Source organism: the organism of the source record quoted next, unplaced genomic scaffold (assembly GCF_019419815.1).
Source record: "Pyrus x bretschneideri cultivar Hongxiangsu unplaced genomic scaffold, Pyrus_bretschneideri_v1 Contig6, whole genome shotgun sequence".
NCBI lineage: Eukaryota > Viridiplantae > Streptophyta > Magnoliopsida > Rosales > Rosaceae > Pyrus > Pyrus x bretschneideri.
In genome coordinates this window covers 11721677-11744233 of record NW_025999798.1, presented here as the reverse complement: position 1 = coordinate 11744233, position 22557 = coordinate 11721677, and the positions used below count along the sequence as shown (strand labels likewise).

General features: G+C 37.5%; 1 protein-coding gene across 1 annotated transcript; it reads left to right on the top strand.

Annotated features, from left to right (window-relative positions):
- The first annotated feature begins 955 nt into the window (after positions 1–955).
- Positions 956–1736, top strand: LOC125471501. Its single transcript, XM_048571943.1, has 3 exons — positions 956–1048; positions 1142–1228; positions 1401–1736. Exons 1-3 carry the CDS (start codon positions 956–958, stop codon positions 1734–1736), a joined length of 516 nt encoding a protein of 171 aa, XP_048427900.1.
- Positions 1737–22557: the final 20821 nt, after the last annotated feature.

Below are 22557 nucleotides of genomic sequence, written 5' to 3'. Positions count from 1 at the left end.
TAATCAAATTCAACTTTCATAAATAATAATAATTAATTATGAAATCGAACTTTTGAAAGAAAAAATAATTGTTAAAATCAAAAGAAAATTAAGCATGTGGTGTTGGAGGGTTCAAATCATTCCATGCTAATTTTGTCTACTGAAGGGAACTCTCTGAAAGGGCCACGGCATTTCATTTATGATTCTAGATGGGGGAAGATGCCGGAATGTCAAGAGATTATCACGGATGCTTGGAGGAAATCGGTGGAGGGTTCATTAGTTAAGGTATGTGAAAAGCTTAAGGGGACACGGCACCTTTTGGGAGAGTGGAAGAGGATCTCGAAACCGAATTCCCAACGCCGTATTGTGGAGCTTTGTGCAGAGATTAGGAAGGGGGTGGTGGATGGGGGTGTGCAGCAAGACTATATCAGGGGGAATGAGAAAGATTTGAAGGTGGCTATTAAGGATGAAGAATTATATTGGAAAGTGAAATCTCGGAATATGTGGCTCCGAGAAGGGGACAAAAATATTAAGTTTTTTCATGCTCAAACGACTCAACGGAGAAGAAGAAATCGGATCTTGGGTTTGGAGGATAGCAATGGAGTATGGCAAAAGGAAACCGTATGTGTACAATAGATTGTGGTTAATTATTTTACCTCATTATTTCAGTCTGGTTGTGCTCGGCCGGAAGGGGAAGTGGCGGGTTGTGTGGGAAAAAAGGTTGATGAGAGGCAGAATGCAAAACTTATTAGGCCATTTTCTGTGGATGAAATTAGAGATGTTGTGTACCAGATTCCAGCTACTAAATCTCTGAGGTCCTGACGGTTTTACAGTTGGTTTTTTTCAGGATCATTGGGAGGTGGTGAGGGAGGATATTATCCAGATGGTGTAGGCTTTTCACCACTCAAGGAGGTTGTTACAGAAGGTTAATCATACCCATATTGTCTTGATACCGAAGGTGAAGGCTACGCGAAGGATGACAGAACTTAGGCCGATCCCATTATGTAATGTTGTGTATAAGATAATTGCTAAAGTTCTGACAAAAAGATTGAAGAATGTGATGGACCGGGTTATTAGTGGCAATCAATTGGCATTTGTACCGGGGAGGCAGATTCATGATAACATTTTGGTTGTTCATGAAATATTGCATTCTTTAAAGCAGGGTGTGGAGGGCGATAAGGGTCGAATGGCGGTCAAATTAGATATGGCAAAAGCATATGATCGAGTGGAATGGAGTTTTCTGATTGAGGTTATGAGAAACTTGGGTTTTCATCCACTATTTTGTACATGGATAATTGAATGCATCTCTACGGTGTCATATAGTGTGATGGTGAATGGTGTACCATCGAGGTACTTCCGATCGGAGAGGGGGTTGAGGTAGGGTGACCCGTTATCACCTTTTCTTTTTCTCATATGTGCAGAAGCTCTATCAGCTTATATACGAAAAAATGAAATGGAAGGACAAATTAGTGGGGTGCGGGTGGCGCTTGGAGCAAATGCCAAATCTCATTTGTTTTTTTGCAGATGATTCGGTGGTGTTTTGCAAAGCGGATGAGATGGAGGCAAGGAATGTAATAAGGATATTGGAGAAGTATGGTCAGGAATCTGGTCAAATCATTAACTTGGAGAAAAGTTCTATTTTCTTTGGGAAGGGTTGTTTGATGAAGAATAAAAAGCGTATTGTGTCGAGATTGAATATTCAAGCAAGAGATGGCTTTGGAAAATATTTGGGAATCCAGGCGGATTTTGGACATTAGAAAAAGGTGATTTTTGAATCTGTTCGTCGTGGCTTTGAAAGTCGCATAGATGGGTGGGCGGAGCAATTTTTGTCGCTGGCGGGGAAAGAAATATTGATTAAATCGATGGCAATGGCGATGCTAAATCATGCTATGGCATGTTTTAAGTTGCTAGTGAGAATGTGTAAAGAGAGCAAGTCATTGCTCAGTTTTGGTGGAGAAGTCAAGCAAAAACCAAGGGATGTCATTGGGTGGCATGGGATAAAATGACCAAGAGTAAGAAGGTTAGAGGTTTGGGCTTTCGAGACCTTATTGGGTTTAATTTGGCTATGCATGATAAAATTAGTTGGAGGGTGTTGTGGAAGCCAGTTTCGATGCTTAGTATGTGCTTCGGGACAAATATTTTCCTAATTCATCTTTTTTCTGGAGGTAAGTCAGTAGAAGAAATCATCGTGGGGGTGGAAAGGTATTCTTCTGGGGAGACAAATTTTGCACCAAGAGGTTAGATGGAGGGTGGGCAATAGAGAGATGGTTCGAGTGGCTGAGCCATGAGTGCCTAAGCCCCATTTGTTTAAACCGGTGTTGAGGAATATGGATCCTAATGCAAAGGTGTGTGAGTTGATGACGGCGGATAGGCAGGGGTGAAATTTGGAAGCGCTTGCGATGGTGTTGAAAAATGGTGAGTTTGGAAGGACAGGGAGTGGGATGGCGAGTTCTTTGGGCTTATTGGGAGGGACATGGAAGAAGATTTGGACTCTCGATGTTCCGCAGAAACTCTGGTTCTTTATTTGGAAGGCTGGTAGGAAAGCTTTAGCGGTTAGGCATAATTTGGAACATAGGAGGATCCGAATAGTGAATAGATGTGAATTATGTGGAGCAAGTGATGAAACTAAGGCTCATATTTTCTTTGATTGTGAGTTTAGTCGTATTTTTTGGTTTGGGACGTCATTGCAAATAAATATGGCAGCTATGGGGTTGAATGAATTTTTGGAGGGATGGCAGCAGATTGTAAAGTGTTTGGAGAACGAAGTAGATGCTGAATTGATCTTGCAACAGGTGGTATTTGGCTTCTAGCGAATTTGGAAGTGTAGGAATGAAATGGTTTTTAAGGGGGTACAGACATTACCACAGTTGGCAGTGGAGCTATGGCAGTGGCATATGGAGGAATATAGGAATGTTATAGATGTTACGGTGAGGGAGGGTGGAGCAGATGAGAGTGGTATGAGGGATAGGATCGGGTTGGGTTTTGGGGAAGACATCGGGGAGGGTACAGGTGAGGGGGTGGAGTATGAGGAAAGGTTGATAGGTGGGGAAGGAGTAGTTAAGTGGCAGAAGTCGGCTTATGGGGAATTAAAAATGAACTGTGATGCAGCATGTAGGAAGGACACGGGGGAGAGAGGGGTGAGGTAGGTACTTAAGGACTTTGTGGGTATCCCAAAGCTTGTAGGAGGGGTAGGAGGTGGACGGTTTGTGGATGCCACCATGGTAGAGGCGGAGGCGATTAGATAGGGACTGGAGATGATGGTGGGGAGGGAGGATGGGGAGGTTAGTACTAGACTAGTGGTGTAATCGGATTCCAAAGGCTTGATTAAGATGCTAAACAAGAAGACCCCGGTTAATGTGAATCTCGAGATTTATATCCTAGACATTTGGAGAATGATTAGTTTATTTCAGTTGGTAAGGTTTTGCTTTACCCCTCGTCAATGCAATCGTACAGCCCATTCGATAGCGGTGTATGTCGTCAAGCATGGCGGGAGATTTGGCTGGGATAAATTAGGTCCTGAGTTTCTTTTTAATATTTTAGTAGAAGATACAAATGTAATTGTTCGTATTTAATTTCTAATAAATTTCTATCTTTTGAAAAAAAAAATTAATGAAAAAGGCTTGAAAACTTTGAGTTTTAATGATAAAGACAAAATAAAAGGAAAACTAATGAAAATAGCTTGAAAATTTTGAGTTTTAACAATAAAGACAAAATAAAGGGTAAAGTGAATAGTACTGTTGACCCTAAAAATTACAAAGCTTACGCGGTGCGCCGGCCAAGTAACTAATGAGCTAACTACGTCATTCGGTTGATGCGGGGCGTGCCAACTTGTTGGCCGAGCTTGGTCGAGGAGTACAATTTGTTGATGTTGCGTTGAGCGCGTTACTGACTTCTTGATCTTGCAATTGTGGCCAAGGAAGGAACAAGTCTTGGCTTTCGGGTTCTTGAGCCTGAAGACAAGGCTGCTAGTTCTACGAAGTTCACGAATCGTCGACGCCGGATTCGGTCACAGTGATTATATTCGGAAGAATATAAGCACGTCGAATCGACACCAGACTATATGAACACAAGTACTTAAAGGAGATGTATGTCTTGATGGTAAATGTGGTTCGGCCGTCAGAATGCCAAACTCTGAAACTCACTTATGAGTATCCAATCATAAAACCACTTAGCGTTTAATGTGCCGAATGTCGTAACTCGTAATACCTTACTTTTCTGAGAAGGCTAATAAGATGACCTCTACCAATAAGGATTCGGAAACCCTTCTCAACCGAGATTTGGATAGGTAATCAATCAACTTCGACGCAATGCTGTTTATCCAAACTGAATGTGCTCCTTGGTCGACTGATTCTACGGCAACAGTGTTGTTTATCCAAACTAAAGATGTTTGCCGGTTGCCTTCACAGTGCTGTTTATCCAAACTGAAGATGTGTCGGCGGAAAAAGAAAATAAAAATCTCAAGATGTTTGAGAGGTTTGCGCAAGGCAGTTATGTGTTGAATTGGATAGGTCCTCTTCTGATATAGAGTGACTTGTACTTATAGCTTTCAGTTCTTGCTTGGCATGTCCTGATAACTTTGTAGAAATTGATTGGAATTTTACCACCTCCTCCACCTAACATGCGTCATCAAAACCCCACATCCCAAATGGAGGCCACGTGCATTATTAGAGGACTCATCTTTTGCATGCCTCCTCAGACTAGGTTTCCTAGTCCAACTACTCCTTTATTACCACATGACTTTTCTTTCATCCCATCATTGAATTAATAATTATATAGGAAATAATCTTTCACACGGCATGCTTGTGATTCCATCATCAATTCATCTGACCACATCCATCACTATGCAAAAAAGACTTAGCCTACCTAGGTTTTTGTCTCACCATTATCCAAGACCAACAAATCCCATGCTATGCCCAAGCTGAGTTGCTCTAATCCACACAGCACATTGCTAACAAATCCAAATTAAATCAGACTGTTCTACCTGCTTTTACGTTGGGACTATGATTTTTATCCCATTTATTTTGTATAAGAAAATTGAGATAATTTATTAAAAGATAATTATTATGATTAAAAACCATAACATTATCTCAAAACAAAATTATCTTAACTTTCTTATCCGACGGTCTAGAACTATGCTTACTCAACGGCCTCGATTGCATAGACTGATGGTGTAAATTTGTGTCTGAACAAGTACCAAGATTGATTTTTTAGTGTAAAAATGTGGTTTTTCGTTAAAGTGAATAGTATCGGGAGCTTTTCGTTAAAGTTCCCTAAAGGGTAAAGTGAATTGTACCAAGATTGATTTTTTAGTGTAAAAATGTGGTTTTTCGTTAAAGTGAACAGTACCGGGAGATTTTCATTAAAGTTATCTAAAATCAAACTCTTATTTATTTGGTTTTTTTTGTTAGGTTAAAATAAAACTCTGTTGATTATTGATTCCATAGTATACGCAGGGCTTACAAACTACTTGCAAAAGTTTAAATATCAATGAAGATACTCAAATCTGTTAGTGGGTGACAAAAGAAGATCACTAATCTTCTTTAGAAGAAAGTTGGTTGATAAATACTTTAGTTCAGGTCGTTATCTTTCTTATTCCACATTGGTCCTTTAAGTTAAGCATTAGCACATAAATACCCCCCGACCAGAGAATTGAATGGATTCAGTAGCTCAGGTCCAGGTACATAACTTCAAGTGTTTTCGGAGAAATGTTTTTGGGTTTTAAAAAAATTTGAATTGCTTCAAGTGCTTTTCTAGGATTGACTTATATTTTTGCTAAGAGTAAACTGTAGCAATGGTCTCTCAACTTTAACTCAATTGGAGCAATGGTCCCTCAACTAAAAATCCATTAGCCATGATCTCTCAACTCATCAAAATGTGCAGCTATAGTCCCTCAATTAAAAATCTATTACCAATGATCTCTCAACTTTAATCTAACTGGAGAAATGGTCCCTCAACTTTATCCCAATTGGTCCTTTAAGTTAAGCGTTAGCACATAAATACCCCCCAACTAGAGAATTGAATGGATTCAGTAGCTCAGGTCCAGGTATGGAACTTCAAGTGTTTTCGGAGAAATGTTTTTGGGTTTTAAAAAAAGTTGAATTGCTTCAAGAAGCACATAAAGCACTTCGAGTACTTTTCTAGGATTGACTTATATTTTTGCTAAGAGTAAACTGTAGCAATGGTCTCTCAACTTTAACTCAATTGGAGCAATGGTCCCTCAACTAAAAATCCATTAGCCATGATCCCTCAACTCATCAAAACGTGCAGCTATAGTCCCTCAATTAAAAATCTATTACCAATGATCCCTCAACTTTAATCTAATTGGAGAAATGGTCCCTCAACTTTATCCCAATTGGTCCTTTAAGTTAAGCGTTAGCACATAAATACCCCCAACTAGAGAATTTAATGGATTCAGTAGCTCAGGTCCAGGTACGTAACTTCAAGTGTTTTCGGAGAAATGTTTTTGGGTTTTAAAAAAATTTGAATTGCTTCAAGAAGCACATAAAGCATTTCAAGTGCTTTTCTAGGATTGACTTATATTTTTGCTAAGAGTAAACTGTAGCAATGGTCTCTCAACTTTAACTCAATTGGAGCAATGGTCCATCAACTAAAAATCCATTAGCCATGATCCTTTAACTCATCAAAACGTGCAGCTATAGTCTCTCAATTAAAAATCTATTACCAATGATCCCTCAACTTTAATCTAACTGGAGAAATGGTCCCTCAACTTTATCCCAATTGGAGAAATGATCCCTCAACTTTAACCCAATTGTAGCAATGGTCCTTCCAACATAACTCATTTTAACAAAATTTTGATGAAGTTGACGAAAATGGCCATAACTACATGTGTTGATGAGTTAAGGGACAAATAGTAATAGATTTTTAATTGAGAGATCATGGCTCCAATTTAATTAAAGTTGAGGGACCATTGCTACAATTTACTCTTTTGCTAAAGATTGCTTACAAAAATATTTTGACCAAAAGCACTTTCAGTCATTTAAAAGCACTTCCAAACCAACTCAAAGTTTGTGAGAATTTTCCTACATTTTTAATTAGCACTCCACATAATGTTCCATATTACATTTTCATATTAAATGACTTGTATACCCTTATATGCAATGACAATTTTGATCTTAATGTTTAAAAAATAAACTTTAAATACACCACAAATTAGTTTAAACGTGTATATCCCAAGCTACAAAACCTAACCAATGAATAGAGAAGGACGCCTCAAACCCACAATCCAAATTTATTACAGAAATTTTTTTACGAAGAGAAGAAAAATCTCACTAATCAATCTGCTATGATAAAGAAAAAAGGGCGAAACTATAACCAAAAAAAATAAAAATAAAAAACCCTTATCTTCCAAAACTTTCTCTTCGATGTTTTGATAGAAGACTGCTGTTAAACAAGACACCTCTGCTGCTAAGGATATAATCACGGACTAGGATTCTCTCCCCTCCTCTTTCCATCCTCTTCCACCCTCTTCTCTTACATTCTCTTATTTTGTCTTTCTCTTACTATAAAAAACTAATATACAATGTTAACATGGCTTAACCGTGACCGTTCAAACAGGAAGGGAATGAAGGGGAGGGAAAAAAAAAGGAAGAGAATCATACTCCTATGATTACTGGCTAAGCTGTGCACGTTATATAACCAAAAAAAGAAGAAGAAAAAACTCATTCAAAGTATCTCGATTTTCAATCCAATGATTCATAGAGTCCTTATATCCAATTTTCTACATACGAAATCACATTCTTCTTCAACCCAATTTCATTGTTTTGTGATTATACATAAATAAGAAATAAAAATAAAAACATAAAATATGTATTTATTTTTTTTGAAAAGCTCATAAAATATGTATTTGCACCTAAGGTTTAAAGTGTGGAGTGTATGTAGAAAATGTGGGTTATGCAGAGTGAGGCTATTATAGAAAAGTATGTGAGGTATATTAAGATAGATTTTAATTAAAAAAGAAAATATAGAACGTAATAAGTATATGAGGTGTATTCAATAATATGTGAAGTGTTTATAAAACAAGTTATTTCTAAATTATTCTTATTTTATTCTTCTCTATAATAAGGAATATACAGAATTAGATGATGTGGTATACAAGCTAATAATAGGAAACCTAAAACCAAAGTACAATCGTAAATTAATAACCCAAGCCCAATAGGCACAATAGGAGGCGAGTATAATATGTGAAAAATGCTGAACATTCATTTACAAAAAGTTACATGAATTTAATGATATTTAGTTTATTTTAGTGTGACAAATAATACATGCAACCATCATTTTATGAGATATACTCATTCATTGTCATAGAGTTTGACATTATGTTTTGTCTCTAATCCTATAAAATACATGACGTGTAAATGAAATTTAGGAATTGAGCAATTCAGTAAACAGCAAACCGGAATGAGTTAAAAACGTTGAATTCATGTAGCTTTTATGATCTAAACAAGTGTGTTCTTACAAATGGATGGTCAAATTCTAGTTTGATGGTCTTCAAATGAAATGTTTAGTACTATATGTTTCCGCATTTAGATAACCGATGATGGTTTGATCTTGCAAATGAATGTTCAACATTTTTTTTATTAATCAACCACTATTGTTCTTGAACTTTCAATTCAAAATCTCTTTCAAGAAATGGATAATGATCATGTCAATGTTGAGGGGCTAGATAGTGTGGATGTTGACTTGAAATTAGGCGTATTTCTAGGATAGATATGTATACAAAAATGGTCCAACGCTATTAATTTATCTTTGAGTAATGCTAGGTAAACTAAATTTACAAACTAAATGATGTGTCATCAATAAAAACAACCACGCGAATCAACACTTAATTAATAATTAATTTAATTATCAACTTCTATGTCATTTAGGTTACAAGATTTTGTCTACAAATTTAGTCTCCTTAGACCATCTTCAATTTTGTCATTACCCTTTATCTTTAGATCAATCACGCTTGTCATATCATTACTTAACGGTCAATTTAACCGATTAACTAACATGTGTATGATATTCAAATGAAATAATAATTAAATGCATGAGATGAAAATATTTTAATATGTATGAGGTTGAAATTGAACACAAAATGTAATTTACCTTTTGTAATTGAGAAGGCAAAATGTAATTTACCTTTTGTATGATATTCAAATGAAATTTACCTTTTGTAATTGACTTAAGGAAGCAAAATGTAATTTACTTTTTGTTTAAAGGTACAAGTTAGGATGGTTAGCTTGTAAATATTTTAAGGCCCGTAACCCAAATATTAATTTCGATTTTAAATGGGGAAAATCCAGCAACCATTATCAGCCTTCTTCAGATTCTCCGAGTCTCAACCTAAGAACTATATACATGTGCAAGCCCATCTATCCTTCAGTAGCCTTGGCTCGAATCAGAACCTTGATAGAAGTCATTTTTCTCTATCATTTGGTTTCCCCTTTTACTTTTCAGTTTTGTGTTTAATCTTAACAAAAAATTAAAAGAAAAATATAAAAAATCTGGAATGAGTAATGGGCTACAAACTCGGGATCTCACATTTGCCACTACAAAAACCAAATGAGACTAGTCACAACCAAATATTTAAGTTCTTACAAATACAACGACAACCGCACCATGACCATGCAGAAAAATAATCTGGCTGGTCATAAAAACTATATTCTCGTGATGGGCTACTCACAACTACGAATCAAAGTTGTTAAAAATATATACATAATATCTACAATAACACAACCATTAACATGCAGAAACCAAAGATTTGCATGGTAGAAAAATCCTAGGGTAAGATCGTGTGGTGTAAATTTTACCAGGACAAGACTAGAGAGAACCAAATTGGGTCCAATGATGAATGATGGTGTTTCATTTTCCCAGGTTGGTTGGGGTCCACCCTCTGCAGCTATGATGACAACCATGAATGGTCTATGGAAACAGAAGACTTTCCTTTCATTCAATGTAATGTATAATTACAACAAAGTTTGTTATATATAGTATTGGGTATTCTAGCAGATTACACTTATACCCTTAACCAAACTAACCATTTACAAAACAGCATAACAAACTATAAGCAATTCTTATCAACACTTTGATGACTCAATTTTAGCTTCTTTACACACCCTCAAGCTGAACTTGGAAGCATTAAAAGGACCAAGAGAGAGCTTGGATTGAAGATATAAGAATCTTTGCCGAGATAGGGACTTTGTATGAATGTTGACTACAAACATATTGAACCTTGATAAGTTGAGCAAGAACAAGTTCACGAATGTAATGATAGTCAATTTCAACGTGTTTAGTCCGGGCATGGAAAACAGGGTCAGAAGCTAAAAAGATTGCATAAATATTATCACACCAGAGATGAGGAATCTGAGGTAGGAGAAGTCCAATATCTCGGAAAACTTTACAAATCCATGTTATTTCTACAGAGGTATGAGTTAATGACCGGTACTCTGCTTCAATAGAGGATCGTGCAACCGTGGACTGTTTCTTGGCACTCCAACTAATGAAATTAGAACCAAGGAAGACACAATAACCACTGGTGGACCTTCTGTCAAAGGTACACTCTGCCCAATTGGCATCAGAATAAGCAGTAAGAGTCAGAGTTCCTGGTTTGAACCATAAGCCATGTGTGAGAGTACCTTTTAAAAATCTGAGGATACGTTTAGCAGCTTGAAGATGGGAGTCCTGTGGAGCATGCATAAATTGACATACTTGATTAACGACAAAAGATATGTCTGGTCGTGTCCAGGTAAGATATTGTAAGGCACCAACTAAGGATCGATACTCTGTAGGGTTGGACAAAAGAGAACCTGTATGATCAAGCTTTGTCGTGCCTAAAGGAGTGGAAGATGGTTTAGCACCATCCATCTTAGTTTTCTGAAGAAGATCAAGTAAATATTTTCCTTGATGTAAAAAGATACCTTCAGACGACCTGTGCACCTCAAGTCCCAAAAAATAGTGCAAAGAACCCAATTCTTTGACTGGAAATACATTGCTCAATTTGTTGATGAAATGTTGACAGAAAGTAGCATTAGGTCCTGTGACTAGAATATCATCAACATATACAAGGATAATAACCAAGGTTAGAGCACGTAAGACAAAAAGAGAAGCATCTAAAGATGATTGCTGAAAGCCAAAAGATCGCAACCCTTGAAATAATTTGTCAAACCAAGCCCGTGGAGCCTGTTTAAGGCCATAGAGAGACTTTTTAAGCTTGCAAACATGATTAGGAAAAGAGGGATCACTGAACCTAGGAGGCTGCTGCATAAAAACATCTTTTTGTAAATCCCCATGCAAGAATGCATTACTAATATCTAACTGATTTAAAAACCAGTGAAACTATGCAACAAGAGATAAGAGAATGTGAATTGTAACAGGCTTGGCAACAGGGCTGAAAGTTTCCTTATAGTCGATGCCCTCTTATTGATGAAACCCTTTGGCAACAAGCCGAGCCTTATATTGATCTATAGAACCATCAGGATGTTTCTTAATCTGAAACAACCATTTACAACCAACAACATTGTGATGAGGAGATGAGGATACAAGAACCCAAGTCCCTATAGATTACAGAGCATTAAACTTTTCCTACATGACTATTCTCCAGTAAGCATGCTTGGAAGCCTGCAAATAAGTAGAGGGAACAAAGTCGATAGAAGAGGGAAGAGGATGCTTAGTTGCAGAGAAGGCTTTTTGTTTGAATATCCCTTCTTTTGACCGTGTAGTCATAGGATGAATATTGTGCACAGTAGAAGAGACAGTAACAAGGGTAGCATAGGTATCAACAGAAGTAGCATGTGGGTCAACAGGGGCAGCATGGGTATCAACAATCTCAGCACGTGAAGAAGTATTGATAATACGTTAGATAAAAGACAGTGAGGACAAGTCAACATTGATATCAGTAGATGGGACAGGTGTGACATTAGTAGAAGACTGGAAGAGTGGGGAACCGTAAACTGCAAATCGACTGAAGATATGACAATAAACTGATAAGCACTCGAGGACAATGGTTGACTCGAGGATAATGGCTGAGAGTGATGAAATGGAAAGGTAGATTCATCAAAAACAACATAACGAGATATATATACCCTATGTGTCAATGGATCCAAGCATCTATATCCCTTATGTTGAAGACTGTAACCCAAGAACACACAGTACTTACTTTTGTTGTCCAGTTTGGAACTTGTATAAGGCTTAAGCCATGGAAAACAACTACAACCAAATACTTTCAGTTGACTATAATCGGGTTGAGTGTGAAACAATAATTCCCAAGATGACTGCATTAGGCCAGAGATTGAAAGACGATTAATCAAGTATATAGCAGTGGAAAAAGCCTCTACCCAGAAAACATGAGGCATATTAAAAGCAACCAAGAAGGTTCGAGCAGTCTCAACAAGATGATGATGTTTCCTTTCTGCACAACCATTATGTTCATGTGTGTGCAGACAACTAAATTGGTGTACAATACCATAAGTTTTGAGAAAATTTTGTAATGCAGAGCTAGTAAATTCACCTCCTGAATCAGAACGAATAACCTTTATTTTATTGCCAAGAAGATTTTCTACATAACTCTTGAACTCAACAAATACAGAATACACTTCAGATTTTGTCTGTAAAGGAAAGAGCCAACTGTATTTACTATAGTCATCCACAAGCAACAGATAGTCCCTATAACCATTCACAGACATAACAGGAGCTGGACCCCAAAGATCACAATGTACAAGAAGAAGTAGTAGAACTAATAGGACTAAACGATTGTTTGTGACTTTTTGCAAGAGCACAGTTGGAACAAAAGAAATCCACTGAAGTTCGTCCTTGAAGAGCAAGCTTATTCATTGAAAGAACACGCTTGAAAATTGATGAAGAGGGATGGCCAAGTTAACTGTGCCAAACTGGAACAGATGCTGTGACACTTATTAAGGCAGTGGTTGAAGCAGTAAAGCTTGTAGGTGACTAGGATGAACATTGGAAGGGATAAAAACCATCCTTAACAAGTCCCCGCAAAACTGACTTCCCCGTAGAACGATCCTTTACAAAGGATCCATCAAATTTAAGTGTCAAAGAATAGTAATTATCCTTGAGAAATTGATATGGAGAGAGTAAATTGTGCTTCATTTGTGGAACATGAAGAACATTTTGCAATTTAAATGTAGCAGATGGAGTATGTAAAAAGGAAGAACCAATGCTGCTAATTGTCAAACATTTACCATGATTAATGTAGACCTTGTCTTCGCCATGATAATGAGTAGGAGATGAAATGATAGAAATGTCATTTGTAATATGTGAAGTAGCACCTGAATCAATGAGCCAAGAAGGATAGGGCTTAGATGAAAAATGTGCACATAGCAGTGAGTTTGGCTGGAAGAACTTTGCCAAAAATATCCGAATTCATTCGATCAAAACAGTCAATAGCCTCATGACTGGTTGATCCACAAATTTGACAATTAAGACCACGAGAGCCTTGAGGGTTGCCACAAAAGCCTTGAGAATTGCCACGGAATTATGACCTTTGTAATTACCACGATGACCACGAGCAGTTGCTCTATAATTTCCATAATGATTGCTTCGGTAATGTCCACGAGGAGGTTGGGGTTGAATAGCGAATGCTTGGTGTGGTGGTGGTGTAGGCAAGAGAGGAAGCTGTGATTGAGAAACAAAGGCATGAAAAGGCTCTGTGGTGCTCGAGGAGACAACTTTCTTCCTTCGAGACATGGACAGTTCTTTGGTGAGCAGTAAGCCATGTAATTCATCCAGAGTTGTTGTGGAGAGACGAAAAAGAAATGAATCAGTAAAGGATTCGAACTCATCAGGTAAGCCAACGAGTGTAGCCGCAATTAGGTCACGATCGGTTATAGGAGCACTAGCTGCCATTAAAAGCATCAGAAATTTCCTTGATTTGTTGAAGATAATCAGAAATTGACTGTGAACCTTTCTGAATTAATTGGAGATGAGAGCGTAACTGATGAATGTGAGCATCAGAGATTCCTCCAAAGTGCTGCTCAAGTTTGAGCCATAAGTCCCGAGATGATGAGACACCGACGATGAAAGGAATCACTTCTTCAGACAAAGTAGAATTCAACCAGATGAGAAGATTCTGATCTTTCTCATACCAAATCTCAAAAGCAGGATTGAGAGAGTGATCAGGAAGAAGAGGTGGTGGACAGACTTCTATACCATCAATGATCCCAAGAAACTTATAACTGCGCAGAATTGGGGCAAATAATGCACGCCAAGGGAGGTAGTTTGATCGTTTGAGTTTGATTAGTACCATACTGCTGATGTTTTGGATCGTAAGAGAAGCATACGAATTCGAAGACATCGCAGAATTGGAGAAATTATGGTTTGGAGCTTGCACCAACTTAATGGGGAAAAACGAATTGAACGGTGACGCCATGATGAAATGCAAAGAAATACACCAGGCAACTACACAGAAGTTACAATCGAAGAAGAACAGAGAAGAATCACAACAGAAATTGGGAAGAAAGATCAGAAATTGAGAACAGAAGCACAAAAGATCGAGAGGATCGAGAGAGAAGAAGCCGTGAGGCAAGAAGGGCGTGATACCATATAGAAACTGAAGACTTTCCTTTCATTCAATGTAATGTATAATTACAGCAGAGTTTGTTATATATAGTATTGGGTATTCTAACATATTACACTTATACCCTTAACCAAACTAACCATTTACAAAACAGCATAATAAACTATAAGCAATTCTTATCAACACTTTGATGACTCAATTTTAGCTTCTTTATGGTCATGGGTGCGTAGACGTGGCTCAATTCAATAACCAGTTAGAGTATTGCGGATTGATTCAAATTATTTGTTGTCTATCAGTCTTAATCTGCCTCAGATCGGCCACTGAAAGCCAAGCAAACGAAAAGACCCCTCTTCTCCCAGATATCATGGCTCGGCCCCCATCCTAACCTCTGCTCTTGTGTGGTTTGCAGGTCTCACCAAGTATATACGTAACAATCATTCATTTGGTATAATAAACACATACCTTCATCTTTTTTGTTTCTCTTTCCCTTTCATTTTTTCTCCTCTGCATTCATTTTTTTTCAGAGTAATATAAGAGAGACCAAATTTCTAAACCAAATAATATGGATGTTGATAATTGGATTATTACTTAAGTGTTGACTAACGTGTTTATTTATATTTGTGACACATCATTTTATTTGCAAATTTTGGTTTAAAAATTTGGTTTCCCTATCATGATCCTTTCCCATATCTTGTTTATATATTCCAAAACTAAATGTTATGACTTGTTATAAAGGCTATACATTCCTGATATGTAATTGCAGAATTGCAATTCTTTATATGGCTTAAGAGAAAGAATTATAGCTGAATTCAAAATGATCATGACAACAGATGGATAAACTTTAGAAATTAATATATTGGGATATCATCGTATCAAGGTTACACAGTGCCCATATAAAAAATACTCGAAACATTTGTAAACTAGGTTCCATGTTTCAGAAAATACGTAGAATAAACATGCAAAAATAATTAATTATATATTGTGCTTACTGCTTATAACAATATTTATCATACAAGAATATTCCCTGGCTTTCTCACAATATTAGGTAAATTAGATGAAACAGAAACAAAACTGTAGTGGAGTGGGTGGGTAGGGTAGGATTTGGATTTAGGTTTTTCCAAGCAACACATATGGTTTGAATTATACAATGTAAGATATTCGAATGGAGGAGCACAATGTGTGGTCCAAAGCATGAAATGATAGTACAGTCTGACACACACACACACACAGAGACATATATATATATATATATAGAGAGAGAGAGAGAGAGAGAGAGAGAGAGAGAGAGAGAGAGAGAGATAATTATACGTTGCCCACGGATTTAATTCACAAAGATGATCGGTGAGTGACCCTCCGCGCACCCGCCCCTCAAAGTTGCGAATATATTGTGATGCCCAAAATTTGTCTAGTGCTCCTAAACTCCGACGCCTCTGGGAGGGACCACTACCCCAAAACTTGCTTGTCCGTTGTCGTTTTGTCTAGGCCCCCTAGGGTACCATACAGCAATGCAACAGACAATCTTAAACCTCTCTACTCGGTTTGGACGGGGTATATACCCTAAAGATTATAGGACTAATATACTGACCCAGATGTTTTTTGGTATAATATCAATAGGATCCACAGGCATGCACTCCACGCCATAATCAGAGGTGTCATGTTTTGAACAAAAGAGAGAGAACAAGAAAAGAGTTGCCAAGTTTACATATGATAAACGTACTTTTGCGTTTCTTTTTAGGGGCACTAATCAGAGTTGAACGCATTATATAAGTGTGTTTCTATTTGTTATATATTCACGGCTTATTGGTTTAGGTTAAAATCCAACTTTTCAATACGCGTTTTTAATACTTTCTAATTGTTAAGAGTATGAATTTATATTGGGGAGAGAATGAACCGTGTATGTGCTCGTAATTCTTAACTATTATGCAGAAATCTAAAAGAACAGGCTAGAAGAAAACAGAGAAAAGGGAAGATAAGAGAGAGGAATAATACAGAAAAAGCTGAACTTTTGTTATTATCTCAACTGAATTGAATGCAATAGTCACAGCTTTATATATAGAAATGAAAAATAAACTAACTTGCTTAATCTTTAAGCTATCTAACCGACTCTTTAACAAAACATACCTAGGCAGCCTTGGCACCTCATTACTGACTTATCCGTCAACATCCCCTCAATCTCAACTAGGGCAACCTAGTTTGAGATTGAAACAATATCTTACAAATGCAGGACTGTGAGGTCCTTTTGTCAACAAATCAGCAGTTTGATCATCATTATATAGATATTTAACATGAAGATCTCATTGGAGATCCTTTTCTCTCACAAAGTGGCGATCAATATCAAAATGTTTAATTGTTGAATGGTAAACTTGAATGGAACTTAGGGAAATAGCTAACATGTTATCACAGTAAATGATGGGAGGACTTGAAAAAAAAAAAAAAAAAAAAAGAATGCTTTGAATGTGTTAATTGTATTCTTCTCATTCTGAGGTATATATAATCATGTACAATCCTATTACAATAAGGAAAGAATAATTACAAGCAATCTATCACCTAAACTAGGAAACACAAGATTATAGGAATCCCATTATTAAAGGAAATATTATACAAGTCAACATTCGCCCTCAAGTTGGTGTATATATGTCACACATGCCCAACTTGTCCAAAAAACTTGAAAACTTGTCACTAGAACCGCCTTTGTAAGTATATCTGCCAATTGATCCTCAGTCCTAATCAGGGAAATTCAATTACCTTTCTTTCCAATTTCTCTTTAATGAAGAACCTATCAACCTCCACATGCTTAGTCCTATCATTTTGTACCAGATTATGAGCAATATCCCTTGCAACCTTGTTGTCACAGAATAACCTCATTGGCCGACTATGGTTAACCCCCAAATCCTGTAATAGAAACTTAAGCCACAAGAGTTCATAAATACGAAGAGTCATACTTTTATATTCTACTTCTGCATTCAACTAAGCTACTACATTCTGCTTTTTACTTCTCCATGTTACCAGATTACCTCCAACAAAAGTGAAGTCGATCGTCAGTCATCTATTGAACCCGCCCAATCGGCGTCGCTATATCCTTCAATCCTGAAATGCTCATTTTTCTTAAACAAGATTCCTTTTCCTGGACTCCCCTTCAAATAACACAATATTCTCATAACCGCACTCATATGTTATGCTCCCGAATCATGCATATACTAACTGACCACACTCAAGGCATGAGCAAGATCAGGTCTTATATGGGCCAAATACATCAATCTCCCAACTAACCTCTAATATCTTCCTTTATTTACCGGTACTTGATTCTGGTCAATACTCAACTTCGTTCCTTCAACCAACGGAGTTGCTACAGGTTTACATGCTGACATCCATGTCTCTTTTAACAAATCAATAATATACTTTCTTTGGGACAAAAATATTCTAGACTTGCTTCTTGATACCTAAATTCCAAGAAAGTATTTTAGAGATCCAATATCTTTCATTTCAAACTCTGTGGACAAATACTTCTTTAGCGCCGATTGTTCAACTGGGTCATTCCCTGTAACCACCATGTCATCCACATATACAATAAGTGTTGTAATCTTCTTATTTTCTGTTTCAAGAACAAAGTGTGATGCCAATTGCTTTGTCTATACCCGAATGCCTTCATTGATTTAGTGAACCTGCCGAACCATGTTCTTGGTGACTGCTTCAATCCATATAGTGACTTCTTTAGCTTACACATACCTTACCCTTGTTCATGTCCGTTTTGGTACATCCCCATAGAAGCTCCATATAAATTTCTTCAGTTAAATATCCATGTAGGAATGCATATTTGACATCGAACTATTGAAATGGCCAATTTAGGTTTGCTGCCAGGGATCATAGAACTTAAACAGTATTGATCTTGGCTATGGGCACGAAGGTGTCCATGTAATCTATGCCATATTTCTGAGTGTACCCCTTTGCCACTAGTTTTGCTTTAAAACAATCAACTGTTCCACCTACTTTATATTTCACTATATAGACCTATTTACATCCCACATGTCTCTTCTCTGCTGGTATGTCCGATAGTTCCCAGGTAGCATTCTTTTTCAGTGATCTTAGTTCCTCATTCATCGCTTCTTTGCATCTAGGATCAGCTAAGGCTTCCTGCACACTGTTAGGAATATATATAGTAGACAATTGATTTACAAATGACTTATTTGATTCAAACAAGTGACATGTAGACACATAATTGTTTAATAGGTACCTCATTCTCGAGTTATGGGTCGGTTTACTCACTGAATATTTAGTTTTACACTTAGGGTCTGCCTCATAAATGGATTTAGGAATACCTCAATTAATCCTTTATGGGAGACTACGGAGATGTGGTCCATCTGACGTAGAAGACGATTGGTTATAAGAATCATTGAGAAACGAGTTGGTATGTACTGTTTCTTCTATAATCGTGGGGTCCAACTGCAAGGGGATCGTGTTAACTGCCATCTCAGGCTCAGCAGGAAGCTATTGTGTAGCAACAACCTGCTTGAAACTACGCTGATGTGCAGTTGGTGTCTACCCGACGGTAAGCTGATGTGATGTGGCTTGCTGCTCAGTGACAAGCTGATGTGCAATCGACATCGATTTAGCAGCAGGCTACTGTGCAGTGGCCTGCTGCTCGGTGATGGGTGGCTGCACAGTAGCTTGTTACTCAATTCCATAATCAAACAAATGAACTTCATCACCTTGAAAGTCCCTTTGAAGTGAGGACTTAGAGGAACCAAAAAACACCTCTGTTTCATGAAAAGTGACATCGGCAGTGATAGACATTTTCTTGGTTGGAGGGTGATAGCAACGATAGCCCTTCTAAGTAGTAGTATACCCCATAAACACACATCGAATAGCTTGAGGTTCGAGTTTGTTATGCCATTGGGGAGAGTGCACGTGGACAAAAACCATGCATCCAAGGACTCGAGGGGGAAGGTTGGGAACCGGTGGGCAACTAAGCAGGGACATAAAGGTCTGAAATGGTGTCTGAAACTCAAGAGTACGAGAAGGAAACTGGTTAATAAGGTAGGCTGCAGACGTGAATGCCTCACCCCTAATAATGCAAGGGAAGACGTGCCTCAAGAAAATAAGCATAAACCTTCTAACAAATGTCAATTCTTCCGTTCAGCCACTTCATTCTGCTGAGAAGTATATGGACATATGGTGTGATAAACAATACCGTGCATATCAAAGAAAGAGCGGAGCTTGGTATTAACATACTTGCCTTCATTATCACTTCAAACCACCTGAATGTTCATATTATATTATACCGAAACCATTTTATGAAATTTTTGAAAAGCCATACTAACATCCCTTTTTTATTTTAATAAAGTAACCTAAGTCAATCTCGTACAATCATCAATAAAAGTGACAAACCAATGAGCTCCACCAATTGAAGGGCCCCAAACATCTGAATGCACAATCATAATGGAACAGAACTCTTATTTAAACTTGGAGGAAAAGAAGTTTGATGGCTCTTTTCACACACATCACACTTAAACTGAGAAACATCGTTTTTCACAAACAAACTAGGAAATAAATTATGTAAATAACCAAACAAAGCATGACCAAGATGACGGTGCCACATCCATACATCTGGCGCTTTATTATTCTCTGCTGAAGTCCCATTCACTGATAGTGCTTGAGTAAGCAATCTCGAGCTACTGGAATTCAACTCGTGGAAATACAGCTTCCATCGTCTAATACCATAACCAATCGTCTTCCGTGTTCGGATGTCCTTAAATACACAAAAATAAGGCCAAAAAACCACCAAATAGTGTAAGGTAAGGGTTATTTAGGCAACCAAAAATAAATTATGATTTAAGAAGGGAACCACAAGGACAATATCAAGTCTTATGGTATCAGAAAGGAAAACAGTGCCTTCCCTAAGAGGGTTGTATCACCATTAGCAACATTAACCTTGGCATGGGTGGAATTTTTTAGTGAGGAAACTTGTCTAGAATCACAAGTTATATGTTCAATAGCTCCATAATCAATTATCCATGTATTATTCATAATAGAAGTGGAAACATTAAGTGCCTTACCATCGGTACATGCTACGGCTATCAGAGCTGATGTTTCGCTTGCTACATCTTCCAAATCATCCTTGGTTTTTGAAACAGAAGCTTGAGGTTTGTTGAAGTGAGGGTCACATGTCTTATCCCAATTATCGGGATACCCAATCAACTCGAAATACCAGCTCTTGAAGTGTCCCGTCATACCACAGTGTGGACATTTACCTTGAGAGCGACCACGACTTGTTTGGCCGGTTTGTGGCTGCCCAGACTTACTCTCAAATCCACCTCGGTCGGTTCGGTTGGAGGAAGCTCGAGCCTTGGCTGCCATTGCAACCGGTTCTGAGCTTTGGACCTCCATCTTCATGGCTTCCTTGCAATCCGCCTCATAATGAACGTACACATAAGTAATTTAGAGTCCAAGCGGTGGGTCTTTACGTAATATTCCTCTACGAACCTAATCAAACACATCATCAATTCCACCAAGAAACAATTCCAACCGTTGTCGCTCAGTAGTCTTATGAAATATCAGGACATCTTTTTCACACACCATGGCCACTTTGTTAAAGTGGTCCAATTTTTGAAAAATCTTTGTCAATTCTCCAAAGTAGCTAGCCAACGACCACCCATTCTGTCTGAGACGTGAAGCTTTCTGATTCAATGAATAAATCCTAGCCTCATCATTCTCATCAAAATAGGCAGTCTTAAGAGCATCCCAGATCTCTTTAGAAGTTGACAATTGAATATATCATTTCATGATTTCCGGCTTCATTGCCGACAAAAGCCAACTTTTGATTCTCTTATCTTCATAGAACCAATCATCATATTTGGGATCATCTTCTGCAGGTGCTTTGATAAACCCAAGAAGATATCTCATCTTCTTTCTTCCAGCAATATAAATTTGAATAAGAGGAGCCCATAAATCGTAGTTCTTCTCATCCAAAACCATCCCAATGTTGAAGCTTGAATTATCTAGCTGAACCACAGCAGAGACAGTAGTGTGAACTAGTTAGTTGTTCTCGGTATACATCTTTCATGAAGGGTGATAGGCATGTGCAGCGACAAAGACACTCGATTAGCAATGACACATGTTGCTCGCTGCAGTTCTGGGTAAAAACAGGACACAACAACGAATTCTAGTTGCTCACTGTTCGTCGAAGGTGCAACAGTGGTGCTTGTCATGGCACAGTAACACAAACCCAGTTAGGGTTAGAAACTTTTCTTTCCTTTTGTTACAACTTGGCTCTAGTGCTAAGATATGTTAATTGTGTTCTTCTCATTCTGAGGTATATATAATCATGGACAATCCTATTACAATAAAGAAAGAATAATTACAAGCAATCTATCACCTAAACTAGGAAATCCAAGATTATAAGAATCCCATAATTAAAGGAAATATTATACAAGTCAACAAAATACCTCAACCTTTCAAAACTAACCACACACAAACAACATCGGCTGCAAAATAATGCTTTATACTTTGCCTTTGTTGAGTATCTAGAAACATAATTTTGTTTTTGATATGGGATTGTTGCCAATGTATACCACATAACCAGTTACTAACCTTATGGTAATTAAGTCTGCAACCTAGTCTAAATCAAAAAATGTAGTCAATTGGATTGTTATATATGTTGAGTAAGTAATTCCACAATGCAATTCCTTGAAGATATCTCAGTATCCTTTTAACACGCTAAAAATGCACATCAATTGAATTTGTCACAAATTGACAAACTAAATTCACAACAAAAACTATATATATATGGCCTTGTGAATGTCCAATATTGAAGTGAACCAACAAGACTTATGTAAAAAGTCAGATCCATAAATGCTTGCCCTCAGTGACCAAAAGCTGATTATGAAGCTTGCGTAGAGAGTACAAGTTTACAAGAATCTGTTCCAGATTTATTAATGAGATTCTTCACATATTTTGATTGATTCACAAAGATATCCCTATTTTTTTTTATAATGTATATGCAACCCAAGAAAATAGGTGAGTATACCTATGTCTTTTAGATAAAA